The sequence below is a fragment of the Mytilus californianus genome, unplaced genomic scaffold, assembly GCF_021869535.1.
Source record: "Mytilus californianus isolate M0D057914Y unplaced genomic scaffold, xbMytCali1.0.p SCAF_9, whole genome shotgun sequence".
NCBI classification, from domain to species: Eukaryota; Metazoa; Mollusca; class Bivalvia; order Mytilida; family Mytilidae; genus Mytilus; species Mytilus californianus.
Genome location: NW_026262745.1, coordinates 80,137,932 through 80,153,953, shown reverse-complemented (window position 1 = coordinate 80,153,953; position 16,022 = coordinate 80,137,932). Strand labels below are relative to the sequence as shown.

General features: G+C 34.0%; 1 protein-coding gene across 2 annotated transcripts in view; it reads right to left on the bottom strand.

Moving 5' to 3' along the window:
• Nucleotides 1-16,022, bottom strand: part of LOC127716468 (rho guanine nucleotide exchange factor 17-like) — a 114,743-nt gene that overhangs the window by 58,900 nt on the left and 39,821 nt on the right. For both annotated transcript variants that reach the window (XM_052222689.1, XM_052222688.1), the window contains exon 11: nucleotides 3,365-3,477. In XM_052222689.1, coding sequence (XP_052078649.1) covers nucleotides 3,365-3,477 — 113 coding nt within the window. The remainder of the gene's footprint in view (nucleotides 1-3,364; nucleotides 3,478-16,022) is intronic.

The following is a 16,022-nucleotide window of genomic DNA, read 5'->3' as shown; positions in this document are numbered from 1 at the left end:
ATTGTCATGAAATTAGAAAAATGCTTGTTTCTTGCCCCTTTTTTGGCCCCTAATTCCTAAATTTTTGAGGCAATTACCCCCAAAATCAATTATAGCCTTCCCTTTGTGATATGGAACCTTGTGGTACAATGTCAGAGAGATCCATACACTTACACACAAGTTATTGTCTGGAAGTTACAAAAATGCTTATTTTTGGCCCCTTTTTGGCCCCTAATTCCTTAACTGTTGGTACCATAACCCCCAAAATCAATCCCAACCTTCCTTTCGTGGTATTGAACCTTATGGTAAAATTTCATGGAGATCCATTCACTTAAACTAAAGTTAGAGTGCGAAAACCAATGTGTCTTCGGACGACGCTTGACGACGACGACGACGACGACGACGCCAACGTCATACCAATATACGACCAAAAAATTTTTAATTTTTGCGGTCGTATAAAAAAAATAGTGAATATATTTGGGGAACATTTTATCCATTAAGAAAAAAGACAATTTTGTAGTCAAAATGGTATTGCTTTATATTTTTCAACATGTATTTTTATTATAGGCATAAGTATTATATACCCGCAAAACCAAAAATAATATGCTTCGCTGAGCGCAGCCTGATATGACCGCAGAGGTCAAACCCTGAACAGTTGGTACAAATTTGGACACAATATTCAAGCTTGATACTGTTTGAATTTGGATTGTGATCAAGTTTTTGACATAATATAGATTTCTGACACAAAATAAATGTGGTCAATGATCTTACAAATCTATTGCGCAATACTGTGCAATTGAAGATTTCTTCTTGAAACTTTTCAAAAATTCAAAATTTGAAAATTCTCTAAAAAAATTGGAAAAAAAAATCCCCCCCCCCCCCCCCCCCCCCCAACTTTTTGAAACCCCTCTTGGAGCAATAACCCCAAAACTCGATCCCAGCCTTTCCTTTGTAGTATGGAACCTTGTAGTACAATTTCAGAGAGATCCATACACTTAAACACAAGTTATTGTCTGGAAACTAGAAAAATGCTTGTTTTTGGCCCTTAATTCCTAAACAGTTGGCCCCATAACCCCTAAAATAAATCCCAACCTTCTACTTGTGATATTAAACATTGTCGTACAATTTCAGAGCAATCGAAATACTTACACAAAAGTTGTTATCCTGAAACTAGAAAAATGCTTGTTTTGGGCCCCTTTTTGGCCCCTAATTCCTACATATTTGGGCAATTAACCCAAACTCAATCCTAGACTTCCCTTTGTGATATGGAACCTTATGGTACTATGTCATGAGAGATCCATACACTTACACACAAGTTATTGTTTGGAAACTAGAAAAATGCTTGTTTTTGGCCCCTTTTTGGCCCTTAATTCCTAAACAGTTGGCCCCATAACCCCTAAAATAAACCCCAACCTTCTACTTGTGATATTAAACATTGTCGTACAATTTCAGAGCAATCGAAATACTTATACAAAAGTTGTTATCCTGAAACTAGAAAAATGCTTGTTTTGGGCCCCTTTTGGGCCCCTAATCCTAAACGGTTGGGACCATCATCTCCAAAATCAATCCCAACCTTCCTTTTGTGGTATTGAACCTTCTTAAAAAATTTCATAGAGATCCATTCACTTAAACTAAAGTTATTGTCCGGAAACCAATGTGTCTTCGGGCGACGACATCATACCATTATACGATCCCAAAAATTTTTTTGCGGTTGTATAAAAAATATAACTGTTGACACAGAGCAGTCTGCGCCAAAAACTTTTTTATCTACTAGTCTGGAAACTAAATATCTAAACTTGTCCCTATATGACTATATGAAATTTTGAAAATTTTCTCGTCCAAATCAATATTTACTAGTCTGGGGCATCGGACTAGTGGCTAACGGTGCAGACTGACAGAGATATGTCTCGCCTGTCGATAGAAAATTCAGAAAAAGACAATCTGATGGACAGCAACATTGCTATTTAATTCAAAGTTGCTGAACCATGACACAGAGATCAGCGCGTCAAAATGATCGCCAAACTGAGATGTACTATTATTAATGCAACTTTATAGAAAATATCATTGTCTATCATAAGAATTTCCTATCAAACTAACTTAGACAGAAAACTTACCATTGAAAATTGGTAATTAATTGAAAGTCACTGGACCATGACCTACATGGCCAGGGCCTCGATATAGTCATCAAACTGATATGTTCTGATAGTTACTTTATAGACAATATCATTGATCTATCACAAGTAGTTCCTATCAAACTGACTTAAGCAGAAAACTTAAAAAGCAACACATATGTCTCACCTTCCATGACAATTCCTCGACTTTTGTTGCAGGCGAGACAAGAACCATAAATTGCAAGAAACCTTCATCATGAATTTTGAGCAAATGAATACATCACCAAAAAAGGTAAAAGTGTTTCTTCATCAATAATTCTGAATTTTATGAATTTTGGTTAGAACCTCTTTTATGACCAAGAGCAAAATTTTGAAAATATTTAATTTAATTTATCCGTATTTTATCGATAAATGGACATTTTTGCAGTTACAAATAGGTCTGGGGTTAAACTTTGTTACATATAAATTTCATTGTCAAGCCTTCGTACAAGTTTATGAAACTTTGGCAGAAGCTTTTCTATGATAAAGAGTAATGTTTGAAACAAAAATTTTGAAAATATCAATTTATTGTTATTTTCAGTATTTTACTGAAAGATGGTATTTTGCAGTTTACTTTTGCCTACAGTCTGGGATTACATTTTTTTCAACATGATAAATTTGAAAACCTCCATGGATTGTTATGAAACTTGGACAGAAGCTTATCTTCAAGATCAAGAAATAGCATCTAAATAAAAAGTTTTTTTTTAAATTTTGTATTTTACTGATAAATGGACTCACTTTTTAAAGTGACAGCAGCAATCGCAGGCAAGACACAGGGTTCCGGAGAACCGTTTATGAATTTTTCATACTACTAATCACACTTTTAAAAAACCTTCAGAGGTTTACAAGAGGGCTAATATGTTATAATGCCAATAAAAACCTCTGTTCACAACATTTTCTGGACAGCTTTTATATGGGTTTGAACGTTTTAGCAAACAGGGTATTTAGATGTAAGCACAATAATCTTGATTTCCTTTGTTCTGAGTAAAGAAAGGTCATATTTGGCTTACAAACAGCTAATCTTAAAAGTCCCCAATAGCTTCTAAACAAGTTTTTAGCCTCAACATTAATGCTAATTTCTATTTTTTATATCTGTTGCAAATTTTTTTTTTCATTTTCAGGTTTTAATTGATGATAACTAAAACACTGATATGAATGAAAGGACATATGTGGCATATATATGAAAATTATGGAAAATAATAGTACAATAAAAATACTAGATTTCAAATGCTTACTGAGTGTTGGCAACTAAGTTGTGTTGCTATATCATTGATTTCATTCAATCTGTGTATATCTTGTTCAATCTGTTCAGGATCAACTGATGGCTTTCTGTTCAACTTTGACTCAGCTACAATACAACATTGATAATTGTTCATATCATTTAAACTGAACTAGTGCGTTTTTGGTTTTGTTTTTGTTTGATGTTTTTCTTCTTTGTATCAATCTAATGAGTTAAGCCTTTTTCAACTGATTTTCATAGTTTGTTCTTGTGTTGTTACACCACTATCCCAGGTTAGGGGAGGTTGAGCGCTCACAAACATGTTTAACCCTGCCACATTCTTTATGTGCCTGTCCCATGTCAGGAGCCTGTAGTTCAGTGGTTGTCATTGGGTCATGTCTGTCATATTTGTTTTTCGTAAATTATTTTGTTATAAACTAGGCTGTTAGTTTTCTCTATTTAATTGTTTTATATTTTTCATGTCAGGGCCTTTTATAGCCAACTATACGGTATGGGTTTTTTCTCATTATTGAAGGCTGTATGGTTGCCTATAATTGATTACATCCACTTCATTTGATCTGGGCTGCATAGTTGTCTCATTGGCAACCATAACACATCTCCTTATTTTTATATAGCTATATATTCAGATAAAGTTGCATCTAGAATCTCAGATTTGATTGGAAGCATGGCTTCTTTTCACTTCCCCTACAGTTTACTTTTATTTTGATCAGATTCATCATGAGGTGCAATACATGAGACAATCAAAGTGCTGGATAGCACCTGTGGAAAGTTTGCAACGGTAGATGTGTATTATTTTAAATAGGTTGTAGATGTGTAGATTGTGTGGTTAACGTTTTTTCCGACTTCTAAAAATAAATTGCGTCGCTGAGCGCAGCTGGATACGACCGCAGAGGTCCAACCCTGAACAGTTGGGGCAAAAATGGACACAATATTCGTGCTTGATACAGGTCTGAATTTGGATTGAAATTATATGTTTGACACAGAATAACTGTAGTCAAAGAACTTAGAATTGGTTATATGATTTGAATTTATATTCAATTTTTTGCTTTTTCAGTTGCGCTTGCCCCCCCCCCCCAAAAAAAAAAAAATTGCCCCCCTTTTTTTTGCTATTATGCAATACACTATGCTGTTGCAAATTGACCCCCCCTCCCCCCAAAAAAAAATTTCACCCCCCCTTTTTTTTGGCAAAAATCTTTTTTTCCACCCCACCCCTTTTTATTGCAAATTTCTGAAATCTGTAATGAGAAAAAAAAATTGTTCCCCCTCCCCCCCTTCACCTTTTTCCAAAAAAAAAAATCTTTCAATTCAGATATGGTCATTATCTCAATTCAAATTTCCGATGGAGTTTGCAACCATAATTACCCATTTAAAAACATCATAAAAGTCTTAAAATAGAAAATGACATACATAATCATGTCTAAAAATAATATATCTTTAATCAGCATTTTTATTAGTAACTTTAAAAAATAATCCAAATTTAACATTGTACTTAAAAATGATTGTCCATTAACAAGGAAATCCTTGTTTTTTCCCCCTTTTTTGCCCCTAATTCCTAAACAGTTTGAGCCATTACCCTCCAAAGCCAATCCTAACCATCCCGTTGTGGTATGGAAACTTGTTGTACAATTTCAGAGAGATGAACTTATGTGTTCGCTTAAATTCTTCACAATTGATTTGATGTGTAGTCACGTGACCGGTCGTCGTACAAGATACCAGGAAACTCGTGAAAATAATATCAAAACATAACTAGTAAACGGTATGAGTCTGTATGGTCACCTCTGCCAAAAGAAAACCTGATGAAACGGGGGATACAGCAGGGGTGATTGATGAAACGGCTTAACGTAGTCAGAAAGACAGGATCTGACTAAAGACCAAAAATTTACAACGAAAAACAAGAACGTATTTTTTTCCAAATGCGACAAAGTGAAAGCGAAAGTGCCCTGGTTCTTTGGACAAATAATCTTAAAACTTGATCCCTTAAAGAATCATGATGAAAATTACCACCAAGCTTCTATTTATCTTAAATAGCTTGCCAAAAAAGGGGGTTAAAAAAAAACTGACCCGCCCCAAGCTTGAAAACAAAGTTGAGCTGTTATCTGCCACAAACTAGTTAGGCTACAGCAATTGAAACCAAAACAATTAAAAGGGTACACAGTGTTATTAAACACAGCGTTTAGTGTTGGGGAAAAGGGGAAGCCTTTTTCTGACTGAATTTATTTAAGAAATTCAGAAAAAAATGAGGCATGATGAGTGCTTTGGAATGGTAAGCATTTTCTGTTTTGATAAATTGAATTTTCAATAAAAATTGGACCTTCTAAGAATAAAGGAGGACCTTTAAGTATTTTTGGTCAAAGGTCCTGGACCTTCCATTGCCTAAAGTAAATTTGAACCCCTGCTTTCATTTGATTTGTTTTTTATTGTCCCATATAAGAATATATATGGTTTGGGGTGGGGATCTCGACCATATACAAGTTCTCAAACAGGAAGGGGGTAGGAGTAACCCCAGGGACTCACCTTTTATTTCATTTGATTTGTTTTATTGTCCCGTACAAGAATATATATGGTTTTGGGGTGGGGATATCGACCGTTTACAAGTTTTCAAAAAGAAGGGGGTGGGGGTGACCCCTATATTTCATTTGATTTGTTTTATTGTCCTTATTTTTATATAGCTATATATTCAGATAAAGTTGCATCTAGAATCTCAGATTTGATTGGAAGCATGGCTTCTTTTCACTTCCCCTACAGTTTACTTTTATTTTGATCAGATTCATCATGAGGTGCAATACATGAGACAATCAAAGTGCTGGATAGCAGCTGGATACGACCGCAGAGGTCCAACCCTGAACAGTTGGGGCAAAAATGGACACAATATTCGTGCTTGATACAGGTCTGAATTTGGATTGAAATTATATGTTTGACACAGAATAACTGTAGTCAAAGAACTTAGAATTGGTTATATGATTTGAATTTATATTCAATTTTTTGCTTTTTCAGTTGCGCTTGCCCCCCCCCCCCCCCCCCCCCCCCCCCCCCCCAAAAAAAAAAAAAATTGCCCCCTTTTTTTTTGCTATTATGCAATACACTATGCTGTTGCAAATTGACCCCCCCTCCCCCCCAAAAAAAAAATTTCACCCCCCCTTTTTTTTGGCAAAAATCTTTTTTTCCACCCCACCCCTTTTTATTGCAAATTTCTGAAATCTGTAATGAGAAAAAAAAATTGTTCCCCCTCCCCCCTCAATTTTTTTTCACCTCCCCCTCCCCCCCTTCACCTTTTTCCAAAAAAAAAATCTTTCAATTCAGATATGGTCATTATCTCAATTCAAATTTCCGATGGAGTTTGCAACCATAATTACCCATTTAAAAACATCATAAAAGTCTTAAAATAGAAAATGACATACATAATCATGTCTAAAAATAATATATCTTTAATCAGCATTTTTATTAGTAACTTTAAAAAATAATCCAAATTTAACATTGTACTTAAAAATGATTGTCCATTAACAAGGAAATCCTTGTTTTTTCCCCCTTTTTTGCCCCTAATTCCTAAACAGTTTGAGCCATTACCCTCCAAAGCCAATCCTAACCATCCCGTTGTGGTATGGAAACTTGTTGTACAATTTCAGAGAGATCCCAACACCGTTCAACAAGTTATTGTCTGAAAACTAGAAAATGCTTACTGTGGATTCATTTATATTCGTTGAACATTTAATTTCGTGGTTTACCTGTTCCCACCATATCCACAAAAATTGGTATCAAACGAATAATAATGAATCCACAGTATTTGGGCCTCTTTTTTGGCCCCTAATTCCTAAACTGTTAGGACCATAACTCCCAAAATCAATCCCAACCTTCCTTTTGTGGTTATAAACCTGGTGTTTAAATTTCATAGATTTCTATTTACTAATACTAAAGTTATTGTCAGGAAACCAAGTGTCTTCGGACAACGACCACAAATTTTTTTTGCGGTTGAATAAAAAATACTTAATACAAGAAATAATTGTAACAGGATGCTGATACGAAGTCTCCCAAACAAGGCTCCCATAATTAGTCATTCCCATGGTCACCTGACATTGGGCAAAGTCCAGTACAAATTGGTATGGTCAAGTAAAGTGATATGCATAAGTGACGCCTAGGGATTAACCCTGTATGTCATTCAAATCTTCTTGAAATCATGAACAGGAATATATATGGTTTAGGGGGGGTGGGGGAATCTTGACCATTTACAAGTTCTCAAAAGGGGGGGGGGGGGGGTGATTCTCAGGGGACTCACCCTTTCCAGGGGTTCACATTAGAGGTGGTCCAAGGTCCGTGACCTTCCATTTACGGGTTGGGACCTTCCCACTGGTAGTTAGTTACACCGAAGGACTTTCGTATTTTTGCAGGTTAAAAAAGTTACAAAAGTGTTTTGAAGAAAATATGTAAAAATCTAGTATAAAAAAAATCTGAAAATATTCAAATTTACTGAAAGGAAACTTATGTGTTCGCTTAAATTCTTCACAATTGATTTGATGTGTAGTCACGTGACCGGTCGTCGTACAAGATACCAGGAAACTCGTGAAAATAATATCAAAACATAACTAGTAAACGGTATGAGTCTGTATGGTCACCTCTGCCAAAAGAAAACCTGATGAAACGGGGGATACAGCAGGGGTGATTGATGAAACGGCTTAACGTAGTCAGAAAGACAGGATCTGACTAAAGACCAAAAATTTACAACGAAAAACAAGAACATATTTTTTTCCAAATGCGACAAAGTGAAAGCGAAAGTGCCCTGGTTCTTTGGACAAATAATCTTAAAACTTGATCCCTTAAAGAATCATGATGAAAATTACCACCAAGCTTCTATTTATCTTAAATAGCTTGCCAAAAAAGGGGGTTAAAAAAAAACTGACCCGCCCCAAGCTTGAAAACAAAGTTGAGCTGTTATCTGCCACAAACTAGTTAGGCTACAGCAATTGAAACCAAAACAATTAAAAGGGTACACAGTGTTATTAAACACAGCGTTTAGTGTTGGGGAAAAGGGGAAGCCTTTTTCTGACTGAATTTATTTAAGAAATTCAGAAAAAAATGAGGCATGATGAGTGCTTTGGAATGGTAAGCATTTTCTGTTTTGATAAATTGAATTTTCAATAAAAATTGGACCTTCTAAGAATAAAGGAGGACCTTTAAGTATTTTTGGTCAAAGGTCCTGGACCTTCCATTGCCTAAAGTAAATTTGAACCCCTGCTTTCATTTGATTTGTTTTTTATTGTCCCATATAAGAATATATATGGTTTGGGGTGGGGATCTCGACCATATACAAGTTCTCAAATAGGAAGGGGGTAGGAGTAACCCCAGGGACTCACCTTTTATTTCATTTGATTTGTTTTATTGTCCCGTACAAGAATATATATGGTTTTGGGGTGGGGATATCGACCGTTTACAAGTTTTCAAAAAGAAGGGGGTGGGGGTGACCCCCTTGGACTTCCCCTATATTTCATTTGATTTGTTTTATTGTCCCATACAAGAATATATATGGTTTAGGGGTGGGGATCTCGACCTTTAACAAGTTCTCAAACAGGAGGGGGTGAGGAGTCCCCCAGGGACTTCCCCTATATTTCATTTGATTTGTTTTATTGTCCCACAGAAGAATATATATGGTTTCGGGGTGGGGATCTCGACCGTTTACAAGTTCTCAAACAGGAGGGGGTGGGGGTGACCCAGAAGGACTCCCACTATATTTCATTTAATTTGTATCATTGTCCCATACATGAATATATATGGTTTAGGGGTGGGGATCTTGACCATTTACAAGTTCTCAAACAGAAGGGGGTGGGGTGATCCCAGGGACTCAACCTATATCTTATTTTATTTGTTTTATTGTCCTGTGATCATTACTGAAGATTGTGTGTGTCTATCACTTACTGTTTTCATGTTATAATCATTTGAAAATTAAAAAAAAAAAAATCCCATAGGGTTCTATAGTAAAACCCTCCCTTCTGTAGGCCCCTCAAAATACCCCTAAATAGACCCCAAGAAGAAAAATAATAAGACCTGAGGAAAAACAATAAGTCTCCAAACTTTGTTTGGGAGACTTAAAAACAAAAAGTATAAATACGATTTTTGTTATAGTCCGATTTTGTGAGGCCGATTATGTAATAGGCCGAGTTTGTTATAGTCCGAGTGTGATGTGGGCTGAGATGAGATACCAGGATACTTTAGATACACTCAGGCTTTTATGTCTTTAATAAACATTTGTAAAAATCGTAGTAAAAATAGCGTAGAACAAAATGCTCCGCTGGGGCGAAGCTTGATACGACCGCAGAGGTCGAACCCTGAACTGTTGGGGCAAGTATGGACACAACATTCAAGCTTGATACAGCACTGAATTTGGATTGTAATTAAATATTTGACACAGCATAGGTTTCTGACATAGAATGAATGTGGTCTAAGAACTTAAAATTTTTAATTTACCTATTCTTACCTAAAATTTTGAGGGAATTACCCACAAAATCAATCACAGCCTTCCCTTTGTGGTATGGTACCTTGCAGTACAATTTCAGAGAGATCCATACACTTGAACACAAGTTATTGTCTGGAAACTAGAAAATGCTTGTTTTTTGGCCCCTTTTTGGCCCATTATTCTTAAACATTTAGAGCAATTACCCCCAAACTCAAACCCAGCTTTCCCTTTGTGATATGGAACCTTGTAGTACAATTTCATAAAGATTCATACACTTACACACAAGTTCTTGTCATGAAACTAGAAAAATGCTTGTTTTTTGCCCCTTTTTGGCCCCTAATTCCTAAAATTTGGAGGCAATTACCCCCAAAAATCAATCCCAGCATTCCCTTTGTGATATGGGTGCAATCAACAGTTTTTTTCTATGACGTCATATTTTAAGGGACCATGTCTAAGTGACCCTTAGTGGTGGAATGGTTAATAAAGATACTTGTATAAAACTAGATATCACTGGAATCAGAATTGTCTCTAGTTTATATTGAAATAAAAATATAGTGTACTTTTAGTATAGTAAAAAAGTTCTATCCAGAGAAAATGGGGAAAAAGTTGCCTAATCTGAACATAAAAAACCTGAAATCAGCTCATGTGCATACCCATGTAAACATGATACAGGCACATTTCCCATAATCAAAACTGTATGAAATTCATAGGTTTTTACCTGGCCTTTAATAAAAATCATGTTTCAGGGTACGGTTTCCTGCTTCGAAAAGAGCTACAGTGGCTGCAAATAAGTTTTCAATTTTCACTGCCAAAACAACAGGATGTTTACAGTGTTGTCTCCCCTCAAAACATGTATATTTAATCTAATTTTTTCAATTATTTTAATCATTTAACCTGTTTAAATTGAAAGCTAATTAACTAATTTATACAATCAAATACAAAAAACATGATACTTTTTCACCAATTATATGAATAAAAAGGGATTTCCCTCCATGGTTATTTTTAGTCGGGGAATAACCCCTAGTTTTTTATACGAAACTGTTTATAGCACCCTTAAGCAAAATTTGTTTGCGATATATAAAAAATTCTCTATTTTTCTGAATCTGTACATTATATCGATTAAAATGATGTCTTACTTTAAGGATTGTGACCATCGATAGTGAAACTACAGCTCATTTTTTATGTCGCATAGTATTGGCATGTTGGCCAGTGGCAAATAGTTAAACTGGCATATTCCAAACATTTCCTGTATCACATTTTCATCAGTTATACAAAGAAAAAAAATCATAAAATTGGGTTTCTTTTGAATAAATAGAATAAAAACTATGAAATAAACATAAATAAAGTTACTTTAAAAAGATTTGGTCCCTAGTATTATATGAACTAAGGTGTAGCTGAGTTGAGAAAAATATTGAAATAGTGTATTTCTTAGGAACAGCACTTGTAGCTATTTGACTATAAAAAGTACCAAATATATAATATAATGAATAAAAATGTATGTTACACTGATCAGTAGTAAAGGTCAAAGTAGAAAAAATCTACACTTTTCATGTGCAACTTTGGTTCCAAATATAAGAAAGAATGAATAAAAATATTATGACGTCGCAAAAAGATGAAAAAACTTCAAAATTTGCACACAGTCTGGTTTTCTTATATCTGGTTGCTATGTACAAATCTGTAATATTTGCATTAAATATACCAAACTGATGCTTTTAAATTAATGTATGCATGCCATATGATATTTTTCAGAATTGTTTTACTCCATTCACTAACACATCTCTATGCTAAAACCTCACTATATTATATGTTTGACCCTTTAAGGGTGCAATCAACAGTTTTTTTCTATGACGTCATATTTTAAGGGACCATGTCTAAGTGACCCTTAGTGGTGGAATGGTTAATAAAGATACTTGTATAAAACTAGATATCACTGGAATCAGAATTGTCTCTAGTTTATATTGAAATAAAAATATAGTGTACTTTTAGTATAGTAAAAAAGTTCTATCCAGAGAAAATGGGGAAAAAGTTGCCTAATCTGAACATAAAAAACCTGAAATCAGCTCATGTGCATACCCATGTAAACATGATACAGGCACATTTCCCATAATCAAAACTGTATGAAATTCATAGGTTTTTACCTGGCCTTTAATAAAAATCATGTTTCAGGGTACGGTTTCCTGCTTCGAAAAGAGCTACAGTGGCTGCAAATAAGTTTTCAATTTTCACTGCCAAAACAACAGGATGTTTACAGTGTTGTCTCCCCTCAAAACATGTATATTTAATCTAATTTTTTAAATTATTTTAATCATTTAACCTGTTTAAATTGAAAGCTAATTAACTAATTTATACAATCAAATACAAAAAACATGATACTTTTTCACCAATTATATGAATAAAAAGGGATTTCCCTCCATGGTTATTTTTAGTCGGGGAATAACCCCTAGTTTTTTATACGAAACTGTTTATAGCACCCTTAAGCAAAACTTTGCGATATATAAAAAATTCTCTATTTTTCTGAATCTGTACATTATATCGATTAAAATGATGTCTTACTTTAAGGATTGTGACCATCGATAGTGAAACTACAGCTCATTTTTTATGTCGCATAGTATTGGCATGTTGGCCAGTGGCAAATAGTTAAACTGGCATATTCCAAACATTTCCTGTATCACATTTTCATCAGTTATACAAAGAAAAAAAATCATAAAATTGGGTTTCTTTTGAATAAATAGAATAAAAACTATGAAATAAACATAAATAAAGTTACTTTAAAAAGATTTGGTCCCTAGTATTATATGAACTAAGGTGTAGCTGAGTTGAGAAAAATATTGAAATAGTGTATTTCTTAGGAACAGCACTTGTAGCTATTTGACTATAAAAAGTACCAAATATATAATATAATGAATAAAAATGTATGTTACACTGATCAGTAGTAAAGGTCAAAGTAGAAAAAATCTACACTTTTCATGTGCAACTTTGGTTCCAAATATAAGAAAGAATGAATAAAAATATTATGACGTCGCAAAAAGATGAAAAAACTTCAAAATTTGCACACAGTCTGGTTTTCTTATATCTGGTTGCTATGTACAAATCTGTAATATTTGCATTAAATATACCAAACTGATGCTTTTAAATTAATGTATGCATGCCATATGATATTTTTCAGAATTGTTTTACTCCATTCACTAACACATCTCTATGCTAAAACCTCACTATATTATATGTTTGACCCTTTAAGGGTGCAATCAACAGTTTTTTTCTATGACGTCATATTTTAAGGGACCATGTCTAAGTGACCCTTAGTGGTGGAATGGTTAATAAAGATACTTGTATAAAACTAGATATCACTGGAATCAGAATTGTCTCTAGTTTATATTGAAATAAAAATATAGTGTACTTTTAGTATAGTAAAAAAGTTCTATCCAGAGAAAATGGGGAAAAAGTTGCCTAATCTGAACATAAAAAACCTGAAATCAGCTCATGTGCATACCCATGTAAACATGATACAGGCACATTTCCCATAATCAAAACTGTATGAAATTCATAGGTTTTTACCTGGCCTTTAATAAAAATCATGTTTCAGGGTACGGTTTCCTGCTTCGAAAAGAGCTACAGTGGCTGCAAATAAGTTTTCAATTTTCACTGCCAAAACAACAGGATGTTTACAGTGTTGTCTCCCCTCAAAACATGTATATTTAATCTAATTTTTTCAATTATTTTAATCATTTAACCTGTTTAAATTGAAAGCTAATTAACTAATTTATACAATCAAATACAAAAAACATGATACTTTTTCACCAATTATATGAATAAAAAGGGATTTCCCTCCATGGTTATTTTTAGTCGGGGAATAACCCCTAGTTTTTTATACGAAACTGTTTATAGCACCCTTAAGCAAAACTTTGTTTGCGATATATAAAAAATTCTCTATTTTTCTGAATCTGTACATTATATCGATTAAAATGATGTCTTACTTTAAGGATTGTGACCATCGATAGTGAAACTACAGCTCATTTTTTATGTCGCATAGTATTGGCATGTTGGCCAGTGGCAAATAGTTAAACTGGCATATTCCAAACATTTCCTGTATCACATTTTCATCAGTTATACAAAGAAAAAAAATCATAAAATTGGGTTTCTTTTGAATAAATAGAATAAAAACTATGAAATAAACATAAATAAAGTTACTTTAAAAAGATTTGGTCCCTAGTATTATATGAACTAAGGTGTAGCTGAGTTGAGAAAAATATTGAAATAGTGTATTTCTTAGGAACAGCACTTGTAGCTATTTGACTATAAAAAGTACCAAATATATAATATAATGAATAAAAATGTATGTTACACTGATCAGTAGTAAAGGTCAAAGTAGAAAAAATCTACACTTTTCATGTGCAACTTTGGTTCCAAATATAAGAAAGAATGAATAAAAATATTATGACGTCGCAAAAAGATGAAAAAACTTCAAAATTTGCACACAGTCTGGTTTTCTTATATCTGGTTGCTATGTACAAATCTGTAATATTTGCATTAAATATACCAAACTGATGCTTTTAAATTAATGTATGCATGCCATATGATATTTTTCAGAATTGTTTTACTCCATTCACTAACACATCTCTATGCTAAAACCTCACTATATTATATGTTTGACCCTTTAAGGGTGCAATCAACAGTTTTTTTCTATGACGTCATATTTTAAGGGACCATGTCTAAGTGACCCTTAGTGGTGGAATGGTTAATAAAGATACTTGTATAAAACTAGATATCACTGGAATCAGAATTGTCTCTAGTTTATATTGAAATAAAAATATAGTGTACTTTTAGTATAGTAAAAAAGTTCTATCCAGAGAAAATGGGGAAAAAGTTGCCTAATCTGAACATAAAAAACCTGAAATCAGCTCATGTGCATACCCATGTAAACATGATACAGGCACATTTCCCATAATCAAAACTGTATGAAATTCATAGGTTTTTACCTGGCCTTTAATAAAAATCATGTTTCAGGGTACGGTTTCCTGCTTCGAAAAGAGCTACAGTGGCTGCAAATAAGTTTTCAATTTTCACTGCCAAAACAACAGGATGTTTACAGTGTTGTCTCCCCTCAAAACATGTATATTTAATCTAATTTTTTAAATTATTTTAATCATTTAACCTGTTTAAATTGAAAGCTAATTAACTAATTTATACAATCAAATACAAAAAACATGATACTTTTTCACCAATTATATGAATAAAAAGGGATTTCCCTCCATGGTTATTTTTAGTCGGGGAATAACCCCTAGTTTTTTATACGAAACTGTTTATAGCACCCTATGGAACCTTGTGGTACAATGTCAGAGAGATCCATACACTAACACACAAGTTATGTCTGGAAGTTACAAAAATGCTTATTTTTGGCCCCTAATTCCTTAACTGTTGGTACCATAACCCCCAAAATCAATCCCCACCTTCCTTTTGTGGTATTGAACCTGATGGTAAAATTTCATAGAGATCCATTCACTTGAACTAAAGTTAGAGTGCGAAAACCAATGTGTCTTCGGACGACAACGACGACGACGACGACAACGACGACGACAACAACATCATACCAATATACGACCGCAAAAAAATTTTGCGGTCGTATAAAAATGTGCATTCATGAAATATTTTAAACACGGTATTCATTTTCTCTTCAACCGGAGGATGGGAGGAAACCCCTGAAACTGGGATTATTGTACTCCCGTCGGGAGGCCCACATATATGGATCTCACGCATGTCTGGGGAATACCGATAAAAGCATAACGTAGAAACTGCTGTCTCGTGTAGATGTGTATTGATTTTATTTTCGGTGCAGCGCAGATCTGCGAAGTAGTGTTTGTGATAGCCATTTTTCAAAATGAAGTTGAATTCATTTGAATTATCGATGAACATTCAGTACATTTTTATTCAAGCTGTAAGCTAATCAAAATGGAAGTAACTCAAAATTTCAAAAGCATCTCCCTAGAATTAGTACTCAAACACTAGTACTACATTATCTAGGAGTAGAACACACATCCTATAGTAAGATAGTCTGTCCAACTTCCGGTTTGAGGCCGATGCCTTAGGAAAGTATATTGCTATAGCAAGCTATAGCAAACTTCCAAAAACCTTATTTTCAAAAGTTATATATTTGATAAGGTTCATATCTAATAAATTAGAATGCTTTTTTTTTTATTCATTTGAAAAACCTAAA